The sequence below is a fragment of the Gopherus evgoodei genome, chromosome 8 (assembly GCF_007399415.2).
Source record: "Gopherus evgoodei ecotype Sinaloan lineage chromosome 8, rGopEvg1_v1.p, whole genome shotgun sequence".
Lineage (NCBI taxonomy): Eukaryota > Metazoa > Chordata > Testudines > Testudinidae > Gopherus > Gopherus evgoodei.
The window spans coordinates 37,573,045-37,586,358 of NC_044329.1; the positions used below are offsets into that span (position 1 = coordinate 37,573,045).

The 13,314-nt window shown below is 44.1% G+C and overlaps 1 protein-coding gene across 9 annotated transcripts in view; it reads left to right on the forward strand.

The window, feature by feature from the left end:
• The first annotated feature begins 5,059 nt into the window (after positions 1 to 5,059).
• The window catches only part of LOC115656464 (ankyrin repeat and KH domain-containing protein 1), a 187,357-nt gene continuing 179,102 nt past the window's right edge, over positions 5,060 to 13,314 (forward strand). For 7 of the 9 annotated variants that reach the window (XM_030573215.1, XM_030573218.1, XM_030573219.1 and 4 more), the window contains exon 1: positions 5,071 to 5,457. In XM_030573215.1, the coding sequence (XP_030429075.1) occupies positions 5,179 to 5,457 (279 nt within the window). In that variant the 5' untranslated portion in view covers positions 5,071 to 5,178. Of the gene's footprint in view, positions 5,458 to 13,314 lie in introns of all 9 variants that reach the window. The other 2 variants (XM_030573221.1, XM_030573216.1) reach the window with 2 other exon arrangements.

Sequence of the window (13,314 nt, forward strand, 5' to 3'; positions counted from 1 at the left end):
ACTCAATGCAGCAGTCTGAATTAGTCACATGAACTATTCATTTCACATGCACAAGGGCAGGTTTTAAATGTAATTGCATTCTCTGTAGGAGTCCTTGTCTCTCCTGCTCTGATCCCTGCTGATACTATCTGCTCTCCTTAGAGGAGCGGGGTGGGGGGTGGGCAGGGCTGAGCCTACATGAGTGTGCCAGGAGTTATGAGCGGCAAAGTAGCCAGTTCATTACCACATGGTACTGAAGAAAGTCTCATTATTATTACCACCTGTATCATTACTAGAATTTAGTAAATTCTGTTCCTGTGGTTTCTAGGCATCTCACAAAATAATCGGTCCATGGCATCCTGATGCTGCATCATGGGGTTTTGTGTCATAAGGACTCCATGTCACTGTCTGTTTACATGGCATGACAAGACCCATGTAGCAATATGTTGCACATGCTGGGCCTACTGCTGCATGGCTCTAATCAGATCCTGAGAGCAATGTCCGGTGCCCTGGTGAGCTGGATGCAACTGCATAGTTTGAGGTTCGGTAGTCTAAGGATTATTAAGTTCAGACACAGTAGCTGGATATGGCAGGGTCCAGAAGCAGCATCAGCTGTAGTCCATTGTCAAGAGACTCTGATTGTGCAAGTTGGTGTTTGCCCCATCATCTCAGCTATTATGTTTCCCAAGGGATTAGCCAACATTTTAGCAGCATCTGCCTGTAGTCTGTGTTTAGGAGAGACAAATGCCTTTCTTCTGTGGCAAGGATCCATGGCTGGGAGAAGAGCTGGGGTTGCTGGATGCTCTCTGTCATGGGTGGCCTGAGGGAGGAGTGTGACATCCAGAATGATCCTGAGCCCCTAGATCTGGACAGCTGCAATGTGTACTGAGCTGTCTCACAGATTTCCCAGGACAGCTACTTCAAAAAAGAGACAATCATGGAAAAACCTGGACTGTGACGCTGCACTGTTGGCCAGGATGCTTCTGGCACTGCACAGGGGGAATCCTCTGTGTAGACAGTTTATTGGCCCAGCTAGATTTAGTGCTTTCCTATGGGTCAATGCCCAGTTGTATGCAGGAACTGACTTGCCAAGTGCCCCACAATACGGAATCACACCTGCACTCTTCCTAGCTCCAGCCATGGTGCAGACAGTGGGAACAGCTCAGCCATATGGGGAAGGGGTGGGCCAGCAAAGTTCCCTGCACTCCTGTACCTCAGAGCATGGGCCATGACAGAAGGCTTCCATGGGCAGGTGCACAGAAGAAACCTCTGCTCTTGTTAGGACTCTTTTTGCCAGTAGAAGCACCAGCAGCTGATGTGTCTGCACAGGGCCCTGCTTCATGCATGCAAACCCACCCTGGCAGCCAAATAACCATCCCTGATTCCTCTCTGTAGTGAGATGTTTGTGGTAGATGTCACATGAACTAACCCCTTCCCCTACCTCCAGCCTAGCTTGGAGCATGGCACTGTGGCTCCACCTTCTGTCTACTGACAAGGTAGTTGAAATATCCTTTATTGGATCAAGTTCTGTTGGTGGCAGATGCACTTTTGAACTTCACAGATTTCTTCTTTAGATCTGGGGAAGGAAACCAGTGTCCTTCACTGGTTGTACCTTCCACCATCAGCAGTTGGTCCAATAAAAGATGTCATCTCACCCACCTTGTCCCTCTCATATCCTTGGACCAGCCACGGCTGCAACACCACATTTTAAAAGGTTTTTAATTTTGATATGTTTTTTTCCCTCAGGCATCCTGCACTTGTAAGGTAGTTTTCTTTTAATAATAAATGCTGTTTTGTGCATTTTAATTTAATTTGAATTTTCATCTAAATAAAGCTTGACACAAATCACAAGTATAAAAAAATCATCCAGTAAATAAAAAATGTACTGTTCACCGTTTTCTAAAATAATACATTTAAAAAGTAAGAATCTGAATGTATGTTAAATGATAAAATTGCATAAATAAATGGGTATAGATATAGCGTGTCCTCCTGCATAGCCAAAAGAAGCACCATATTTAGAGGAGAGGCTGTATTTAGTTGAAAGTCAGCCTTTTTTAATGGTTACCAACTAATGAGAATCAATGTTTCCTTAGGAAAGTAACTAAAAATACAAATGAAAAACATGATTACAATAGATTTAAATCAAGGTTTCCTGCCTGCTGATTTAAATCACTTTGGTTGGAATCAGTCCACTCTGGTGCCACATGGAGACGTGGGACATGGCCATAGTTTGGCAAGGGGCTAAATGTGGCTGTCACGTGTTATCACACAAAGCCTGACAAAATATAGGGCCAGCCCTGCATGGTGGTCCCTCCAAGTTACAGGGTTGGGGCACACTGGTATGGGATATCCCTGGGCTGCTCTTTGGATGCAGAGAGGAGAGTCCCCAGGACTATACTACTGGCACCTTTCACCAACGTTACATTCCTTGCATGTCACCTCCTCTCTGTCCATGAAAGGCTGCTCTCCTTGTTGTGCCATTACACACCCTGCAGAGCTGTCTAGGTGCAGAGTGGAGCAGGCTGTGCTCTCTCCCATGGTGATGGAACTGTCACTCTCACATGCATGGCCAGGATCCCTGTGAGGAATGTTGGTTGAGTTCCTGCAGAATGTCACTCTGTTGCAAGGCTAGAATAGCCTTAAAGTAGCATAAGCTGAAACATTTGGGTTTTGGAAAAGAGATTTTACAAAATCCCACACTGGGAAATGTCATGGATGTGGCAATATGTTGTCATACTTTTTTCTCGCTCTCTTTCAAGATTTCCTGCAGTGCTTGCTCTCCAAATACAACTGCATAGTGCTTGGGATTGGAACCAAAGGGAAACTGACTAGAAATAAAAGCGAATCTGATGTATCTATTTGTTGTTGTCTAAGGTGATTGCATTTTTAACAGGTGATTAAATGGCCCAAGCAGTGAAAAAGTACATGAGATTTGTAAAATCACGGCAGTTTTGGTCACCAAAGGTGTTGTTAGTAGCACAGGTGAATACAGATATACTGTATTTGTAACAGGTGGCTTTTAACCAGAGTGTATCCTTTTTAAACAAGTTCCTTTTCTGCCAGGGGCAGTTGACAGTAAATCCAATTATTTAGTCTCTTATACAAAGAAAAACAAATGACAGTTGTGTCCTTGGCAGGAACTCAGGCTTTTGACAGTGACCAAACTGCAACCTGATGTAGCCCAACCTTTTGGGGGCACAGCTGTGCTCCAACCACTAGGGAACTCCTCTCTTCAACCCTTACTTAGGCAGGCTCCTGACATGAGTTTTCCTTCTGCCCCTCCCCCACAGCTTTCTCATCTCCTTCCCCCTCAGCCTTGGATGGGATGGTTCCTGCTGGCTAGGGTTGTTTGGATGACTCCCCTGCTACTTCACACCACTATGCTGCAGCAGGGAGACTCACGCAGCAAATAAACTGGCAGCAGGCAGTGAGAACCAGAGGAACAAGGATCATGGCTCCAACCTATCAGAATTCCTACAGAAGAACAAGACAACTAAGTAGGACCAAGGACAGAAATTTGGATGAGATCCTGCTAAACTAGAACTGCTGGCAAATATGCTTCCTAGGAGCAAGTAAACTCAAATGCCTGTCATTTCTTTCATCCTTTCCCTCCGACTTCTGGGCCAGGGGAAAGCCCCAACCCAACTCACTTCTGTCCCCTCCATCATGGGTGAGAAGTCCAGTCAAAGAACAGGCACTGAGCCCTGAATGAAAGGACAGTCTGTTTTTTAAACTGATGGATATAGAGCGAGAGCACAATTGTTTCCATTGTCTCCCTGTACTCACCCCTATGTCCAACAATGGAAAAGTTGGTCCAATAAAAGAAATTATCTCACCCACCCTCCAACAATGGAAAAGCGTACTGAATGGATGTTCCCCCGCCCCCAGTGATCAGTAACAAAACAGAACATAAGGTTGCTGCTGGATACAGGGTCATTGTTAAGTTTCAGAGTGAATGTCACACTGAGATGAACTTGTGGACTAGTAAGGTCCACAGCTGGCACTGAAGCAGAAAACACCCAAGCATTTTGCAGGAGGAGGAGAAGCTAGGTGGCACACCAGCCATTTCTCACGGCTGGGCACCTCCACCATCCCAGCAGAACATATTAAACCCCAAGTAACTAGAGGGCAACAGTGGCTATTATGCACGCTTAGCTTGGCTCCCGGCCCCGGGGCAGCTCCGCTTCCCGCATGTGCCAGCTCCCGGTGCCGGATTGGGTCTGGGACCCAGTTATCCCGGCTGCAGTAAGTCTTTGGGGAACTTCCCCCGCTGAATAGCCCCCCACCAACCGCCTCGCGTCCGGCGGACTGAGCGTCCCTGCCGCATGAGCGCTCCGAACGCAGCTGGGGCGCGAAGAGGGGGCACGTGAGAATGAGAACCCGGCCGCATCTGGGGCAAGGGAAGGGACAGGGAGTGAGCATCGCGGTGGGCGGGACCCGCAGCGTTCGAGAGGGGCCCATGCGGGTATCAGTAGCGACCACCCTTGGACTCAGCGTGGGGTGGGGAAAGAAAGCAGATGGAGTTGCGGACTGCGTGATTGACACCGCACTCATCCAGTTGTATCGCCACTGCAGGGTAGGCTGGGGCAGGCGGCTGGGACAGGAGGGCACGGCACTTATCATTGACAGACATGGCTATCTTCCAATCATAGTAGGGGGCGGAGCCTGGTATCACGGAATGAGACCTTCAGAAGGAGTCAAAGGGGAGTGTGTGACGGATTGGGAGACAAGCCAATCATATGGCGCCAAGAGCTGTGCGGTATGACTGATGCACTCTCTGAGCAATCGGAGTCCTGAAATCTCGAATTAAAGTTGACCGACGGGTATTTTATCCAATCAGTCTCCAGCTGTCCCGGGAGGGGCTTGACTGACATGCCAGATGCCCAATCAGATTTCCGAAAATTCAGGAAGAGCCCGAAAGAGAACGGGGCGGGGCAGCGAGTGCAAACCGCCTCGGCGTGTGCTCTCAAGGTAGCCTGATGGGAGCGCGTGACGAGAGGACGAGTGGCGGGAGACTTGTCCAATGGAGCTGAGGCGCAGACCGAGCATGGCCAATGAGAGTGGCAGGAGCGGGCGGGGAAGGCGGTGCGGCGCTCCTAGTTCTGTTAGGTTGTGAGAAGTTAGTGGCGCTGCTGCTGGTGCTGTGAGGGGACGGAGACGGCTGGGCTGTGAGAGCAGCGGCGGCCCCGGATCAGCGCGATGCTCACGGACGGCACCGCCGCCCCTGTCGGCGACGAGGAGATAGACTCGGTCACTCCCCGTGCTCCCCCCACCGCCGAGGGCCCCGTCGCGGCCGGGCCCGCCCCGCTGGGGCTGCGGGCCGTGCGCCTCTTCGGGGAGGCTGGGCCCGGCGGGCCAGGAGGCCCCGGAGCGCCCGACGCCGGAGAGGCCGCCCTCGACTTCAAGCTGGCGGCCGCCGTGCTGAGGAGTGGGGGCGGCGGCGGCGGTTCCGGCAGCGATGAGGACGAGGTGTCCGAGGTGAGAGACCGATGGCCGGGCCCGGCTTCTCCGCGCTCAGCCGCTTCCTGACCGGCCTAGGCCGGCTCGCAGCGGCGACCTGGGGCCTGACCTCTGCTCAGTAAAACGGGGCCTAGTACCCACCAGCGAGCCCGGGGGGGGGGGGGCAGTATTTAGCCTCCTGTGCACCCAGGAGCTGGGGGCCTCCTGGTATCCACTCGCTCGTCTCGCTATGCGTCTCCAATCGTCATGAGCGGGGGACGGTCCCTGTACCAGCCCTGTGCCCGCGGAATGGAGGCGGGGCCCCGCACCCCGACTCCTCCATTGTGCCCCTAGTCTGTGGGACTCAGCACCCCCACATTTTTCTCTTCACAGCCAGTCTGGGAGGCGGGTCTCAGCCGCTCACCCCCCGCCCCCGGGGGTGATTTGAGCATTTCATCTGCACTCCGTCTCGGGGAGATGGGGTCCCAGTACCCACTTTTGTTTCATCAGACAGATGGTCTGGGTGTGGGAGGGGTTTAGTATTCAGTCTCTCTCTCTCATAGTGTAGGAGGGTGGTGGCTTCCAGTACCTGGCCACACTGAACCTATTCTATGCTCGGTTTTAAGGAGTGTCTGAGGTTCCCAGCACTCACTTATTGCTTCCCTAGACTCAGGACGAGGAGGTATAGGGGTTCCAAGCACTTAGTTTCCTGATGAGAGGAGGGGTTTGTCTCTCTCTCCCTAGAGAAGAATGGAGGGCATCCCAGTGTCTAATTTCCCAAACACGTGTATAACCTGAAGAGGGGTGTGCATGGGGTATGTGTATGCCCATCAACATTATATATGTGACCTGTGGGGGTTTTAAACGCTCAATGAATGCTGCTCCATCTGGTCTAGGGTAAAGACAAATCTAAGTTTTCATCCATCACCACCCATTGGTGCTATGGTGAGGGAATTAATTCAATTTCCTGTGTCACCTAATTGAAGGGGAGAGTTTTGAGATCCTACCCACTGCTACTGCCTCCACCTAAGCAGATGGTTCCTAGTGACTAAAGCTCATGTGTTGCAGCTCCCTAACCTCTGCACATCTTTGCAAGAGAGGAAAAAGGTACAATTAACATAATACTGATTTTTTTCCCCCCTATGTACCAGAATTGGATGCCTGGAGTGGCTTGATGCTTGAACTTCTCTACTTTACAGTTTCACCTGAAGGGATGGACGGAGGGGCCCAGCACTTATTCTGGTGTCTAGGCACTCCATTGTGCATCTGTCCACTCACCCCTAGGCCTGGTGAATTCTGAACTGTTAGGCCTTGTCCAACTAAAAGTTGCACTAATTTAATAAAAATACATATTTTTAGTCCAGTTGATTTAGTTAAACTTGTGTAAGCTTGGGTAAAGTGTACAGGCACACTTCTTACAGCGTCCTAAATTAAGCTGAATTGATATGTCAGTTTAAGTGTCCACACTGAGACTCAACTGTTTTTAAATTCTAAATTAAACTGGTGGAACTTCTGTGTGTGAACATGGCCTCAATTTGAGGTTACGTCCCATAAAAATCCTTGTTCTTGTAAATATTCAAACTGAAATATAGTCCAATGGGGTTGGGGGTTATTTGTAAAATACTTGAATCCCCTCCATGCACTAGCTACGGAAAAAATACCAATTGCTTCTCTTGGTATCTAGTATGTATCAAGTCTTCTATCTCTGTTCCTTCACATGCCAGTGTATATCTGTTTTACAGCAGTGTTTACAAAACACAGGTCTAAGTGAGAACCACTCTGAGAATGTCAGCTAAATAGGAAATCAAGAAAGATCTAAATATACCTACAGAGATTCTAATATAATATCTTTACCAGTTTGATGGTATCAATATCAGAATAAAGATTCTGCTTTGGAAATGTATCCTTTTGGGGTATGTCTATGATGCAGATTAAGGGATGATGGTAGCATGGGTAGGCATACCTGCACCAACTTTACTCTAGTGTGGGTAACAATAATATGAAGATGCAATGGTAGAGTTTTCAATGTGGGCCAGCAACCACAGTACATGATTAGGGCCATTGACAGGCTTTTACTGGGATGGGTAACCCATGCTGAATCCATTTCACTATGTATTCACTAATATTATTCCCACTAGCTAGATTAAAGCTTACATAGGTAGGCATACCCATGCTAGAATCATACCTTAATTTGTGATGTATCTTTAGTTACCTACTTCTCTGTCTCAGGAGATGTGGATGTCTAATTAGTGTCTGTGAAGCACCCTTGTTGAGATCCTCTGGTGAATGAGGCTCTATAATGGCAAAGTACTATTTATAGTTGATGCCTGTAGTCTGTAGATTCATTATAAACCGTTGAGGGCAAAAAAGATTAGGAACTTTGTACAAACATTTGCTCAAGGCTGGAGTTTAGGAAATAAGGTCTTTCTGCAAGAACCGCTTTCTTATTTAAAACTTTTTAAAAGATGCTGCCAAATAAATATTCAGAGCCTTCCAAAATACATGTGTAGATATGTTGTCTTGGTATTTCTGCCTGAGTTTGATCTTGAATGTGCTCGTTACCTGTGCTCAGTATTGGGCAGAGGTGACTGTAGGAGGAAACATGACAGAGAAAGATGAGTCTTGTGACTGATTCCCTGCTAGGTTGTTATGGAACAAGGTTGACACAGTTCAGGTGGAGCTGTCTTTTAGCCTCGTTCTCTGTGTAAGAATATTAGAGGCACCCCTGCTGCTGTTGTCCTCTGTCCCCAAAGAAGCAACTGTAAGCTCTTGGGATGGAAAACTGCAGCTCTTGAATTAGACAGCTTTGAAAACTTAACAAGTGTCTGAACTGTGGTCTCAAGTCATGAGTCGCTGACTTGGGTGTATGCTTTGAGGTACTACCAATGCTTGGAATTAGCGAGCACTTGAAGGGAGATTTAAAAATAAATAATACGCTTCTATTTATCAAAATGGTTTGGATGACATCCAAAAGTTTTGGATAAATGGAAGCGTTCTGTAAGTGACATAGGGTTACATGGAAGGGACACTGGCTTCGGGTAACTACGATTTTCAGATAGCTGGAATTATACTGTACATAAAATGAAGGTTTGCCATGTCCCGTTGATCTGGGCTTTTTCTGCAGTTGGCTTCTATAGTTCTAAAAAAGAAACCATGCTGAAATGACGTCCGTAACAAGTGTATGTGCATGTGCGGTATTCTTAATATATTGCATTGATGTGGTTTTTAATATGGTAAAATAACTGGATTAGGATTAATCAATGGCAGGTGGAGAAAATAACCAAATAAAATCATCATGGAGGTGCAGAAAATAAAATACAACAGAAGTGTAAAACAAATACAGGATTCAAAAATGAATAAATTTCAGAGGCAAGACAAATAATACTTACAGCATTTCTTATCTGAGATTTGAAAGTGCTTTAAAATGGAACTGTTATCCCCACATTGCAGATAAGGAAACTGAGGCACAGAGGGGAAGTGATTTGCCCGCAGTCACACAGCCAGTAAGTGGCAGAGCTGGGAATAGAACTCAGACCTCCTGACTCTCAGTCCATTTCCCTATTTCCTGCATTATTCTGCATCCTGCAAGATACTTAATGGGGAAAAAAAACAGCTGGGGTGGGGATCAGGAAGTCTCTAAAGTAGAAACAGGTACCGTATATACTCGTTCATTAGCCTGTTCATTTATAAGCCTACCCCCTGCTCCCCTGCCCAATATGGTTTGCTAAAAATAGCAAAAACTGTATGACCCTTTCATAAGATGACCTTATATTTCAGGGGTTTGCAAACTTTGGCTCCTGGCCCATTAGGGTAAGCCTGTAGTGGGCCTGGACGTTTTGTTTACCTGGAGCATCAGCAGGCCTGGAGCCCCTCAGCTCCCAGTGGCCGCGGTTTGCTGCTCCCTTTGGCTGGGAATGGCGAACCGTGGTCACAGGGAGCTGAGGGGCTCCAGGCCTGCAGATGCTCCAGGTAAACAAAATGACAATATATTAGATATCAATTTAATGTTTCCATAGAGTTTAAAATCATCAAATTTTGGTGTAGACGCATTTATAGGCTTTTTGATGCTTAACTTTGCCAAAAATATTCAGTTTATAAACAGTAATTGGATAGATATAATTTTTGAGCAATATCTTTGTCTCAGTTGTTTTAAAGGATTATTTTGTGGATGGAGGCAGAGGAGATGGGCATCAGAAATTGAAAAAATTGAGGAAGGAGAATAATGAGAATGAATTAGTTTTGAGTCAGCACAGGTCAAGAAACTGTACATATGGGGAAAGATTAGGAAACCTTGGGTATGTCTCCAGTGCAATTAGACACTCATGGCTGGCCCATGCCAGCTGATATACCCCTTACGAACACATTGTCTGTTTGAGTTCAAAGGGACAGTTCAAAGGGAACATACTTCTGAAACTAGTGGTGCAGATGAACTATGGAGAGGCTGATAAGGAGAGAGAGAGGAGATTCAGGAAACTAACACCTGTGATCACCATAAAAATACATCAAATGCAAATCAGTCAACAATTACAGATGATTCAAGCATGATCCATGGGAATCCTATCAAGTAGATAATTTTTTCAGTAATAGTAGACAAAATAGTAAGAGGGATGCAGTAATTCTCCTGTACTTAGAGAGGGTATTGCCACCAAAGGCAATTGCCCTCCTCATGTTTAATTTTGGAATCCCTGCAGATTGCCCATGGGTTTGGTAACAATAGTGAAGGTCAAAACATTCACATACCTTAAACTTGGCCTGGGTTTGTGGTTGGAAGCTGCTGTGGCCTATTTTAAATGAGTTAATCTAGTTCTGAGTGAACTGGCATCATCACTGAAGCTGGATTCTATTGAGCCTCTGGCAATAGGTGCTGGTGGAGTGAATAGGCATGGATATTAAACTATCTTATTGATATTAGCTGCGATCCCTATAGGTTAAGTAGGAGTTAAGTTGGCAGGGGCATGTGTGTGGAGTTTAAGTTACCTGTCCTTTGGCTATAGAAGACTACTGGGTCCAGGCCTATCATTATGTGAATCTCTTACCTTTCACCAATATTACATCAAATTCATCAACTGAAGTCTGTCTTTTAAAAAGGGAAAATTGGGCTGCAGAAATAGATGTACCAAATTGAAGTCAAGGACTATGATAAAGTATTTGCAATATTGTGTGCCTCACTGACCTAATATAAAATGAAAAAGCAAATCTGAGGCCATCCATAATGATAAAGGTACTCGAGGATCTTGGGGTTCAGAGTGGCATTTGACTGCAGTCATATAAAAGTTATGCAGGCCTCTTGTGTTCATAGTTATGTAGTCCTGATTTTTTCAAAGGAAATTAGAGTTCACCCCTGCTGTAGAATGTCATTTAGTCCATTTGCATCCCTTTTTCAGAGTGGGTGGCCTGACAGCAGAATTGCTTTATGTATAAAATGTATCTATTCCATAAGCCTCTGGGCATATTTACATGAAACATAATTAAAAATCGGACATAACATACCTTTAGATTCCCTATGGTCCTACGTTTAGAGTCCCTATGGTAGGCACCCCATATCTTCCTTAATACGTAAGGATTTCTTGCAGGGTGGATAAAAAATAAATTATTTTAAAAAATCAAATGGGATTTTTCATCAGATTTTTAAATTTAAATTGCATTTTTGTTTAAATACAAATTTCTTCTTAAACCCTTTAAAATTAAATCTGAAATGACAACCCATGTTAAGGCCTAAACCTAATATAATCTATTAACATTTAAATAAAGCTTCATCAGTGGGTCCTCTAAAAGCTTTAGTGAGCTAAAAGGTGTTGCTGTTTTTAATTATATAATGAATCAGGGAGAAAACATCTGTAATTTTTGAGGCCAACTCAAGCTTCATAAGTGTAACAATGTCATGTATCAGAGGGGTAGCCATGTTAGTCTGGATCTGTAAAAGCAGCAAAAAGTCCTGTGGCACCTTATAGACTAACAGACGTATTGGAGCACGGGCTTTCGTGGGTGAATACCCACTTCGTTGGATGCATGTCATGTAGTGCATTATCTATTTTCAGTCTCTATAACACAGCAAATACTGGTGTTTACATTTTCGCAAATATGTAAGTACTTCGAAGAACATGGGGACAGACTTGCAAAGGTATTTAGTCACCTACAGATGCAAATAGATGCTTAGTGAGATTTTGAAAAGGGCTAAAGCAGATTATGTGCCTGTGCACATTTGAAAATCCCAGTAAGCACTTACCTGCATCTTGAAGCACCTAAAAAAAACCACCTTTGTTTCTGGTCACCATGGGACAGATTTTTCAATCCGTCAGCACGCTGACTATAAATAACACTTTCTTTGTTTAATATATCAGTTAATTTGAAATGCAAAACACATTTTAGTAAACCTTTTTTTTTTAGTATCCAGTTTATTTAAGGTAGTTTATTAGAAACAGTTTTAAGTTGTGGTTTACACATTTTTGATTGATTCCAGTTTATATATAAAAGCAGCTTGATGCATGGGTAAAAATTAACTAGTAAATAGAAAATGGTGAATGAAATTTCTTAACCTACAATAATTAAAACTTAAGAATGTGATTTAAATGTATGTTAGGCTATATAATTGTTTATACTATATTTACATACATTTATCTTCCTGGTTAGCAAAAAGTGTCAAAACTATATTTAGTTGCAAATGAACATGTCTGAACGCTGTACCAAACAATGAGAATAGATATTTTCCTAAAGCAAAATTCAAAGTGGAAGTCTAAAACATGATTAGAATTAATGATTTAAATTAGGATTAGAATCAGTGAATTAAATTACTCTACCTTGATTTCTTTCATCCAGTATACACTCAAGCCTTTCTTCTGACCGAAAAAGAATGCCTCCTGAACCCATTCCCCCTCCAAAGTTTTCACCTGAAGCAATTAAATGTAATTTCTGTATCTGTTATGAGGACTCCCTGGTAGTTCTCAGTGGCATCAGCTGAAGTCAAAAATACTGTATCCTGGGGAGTACGTTCTGATTGTCCTAATATGGACATCCTATATTTTCAGAAGTGATAACATTGCTTCAGATATCACCCAAAGTCCTTTTATCTCCTGTGATTTTTTTTATCTTGTCTTTCTAATAGAAGTGCCCATTTCTGGAATGAGGGTAGTGTAACTAAATAAAAATTTAGGAATTAATGAGTTATACTAATCAAGTTCCTTTGTAAATATGGGAAATCTACAAAAATCGTGTATGTATTTAATAACTGATGCATTCAAGAATTAAGGACATCCTATTGTTTGAAGCCTTTCCACTGACACAGTATGATTTTCAACTCCCGTGATAGTCTAAATTATAAGAACAGTTGGACACTCTTGTTAGATTATTCTCATTAATACACTTATTTGTAAACCAGTTTTTAAAACTAACTACCTCTGTGTAAATTTGAAAGCTTGTTTCTCTCACTAGCAGAAGTTTGTAGGGGAAGGTTAAAGCCTAATTTTGGAGGAACTGTAGGGTCTTTGAAATTTTGGGGATTAAAACAGATCATGCTGTCTTCATTTCCTTTTTCCATCTATAACCTCCTAATAATCAGTTTGAATATAAACGGGAGATTTAACATTTTTCCTATTTGTTGTTTGTATAAATTCAGTTTCTTTTGTAATATATCTATCAAAATGTAGCTAGAAGAGTCATGTTCCTGGATATAGTATGTATTAATACTGTGCAAATATGTTGTGAAGAAGCAAATTCATGTTGTGAATGGTCTCATTATTTTTCAGTAGTTCTACTATAAAATGAGAACTTTTTTTTCCTCTTCTCTCCCCATTCCAGTTTTGGCTGGTAGAAACTTTATAAACATTCATCCTCTTTAAATCCTTCCTTCATAGGGCCTTGTTTCACAATATCTCATAATTCTGACTAAGCAGGTCTGGT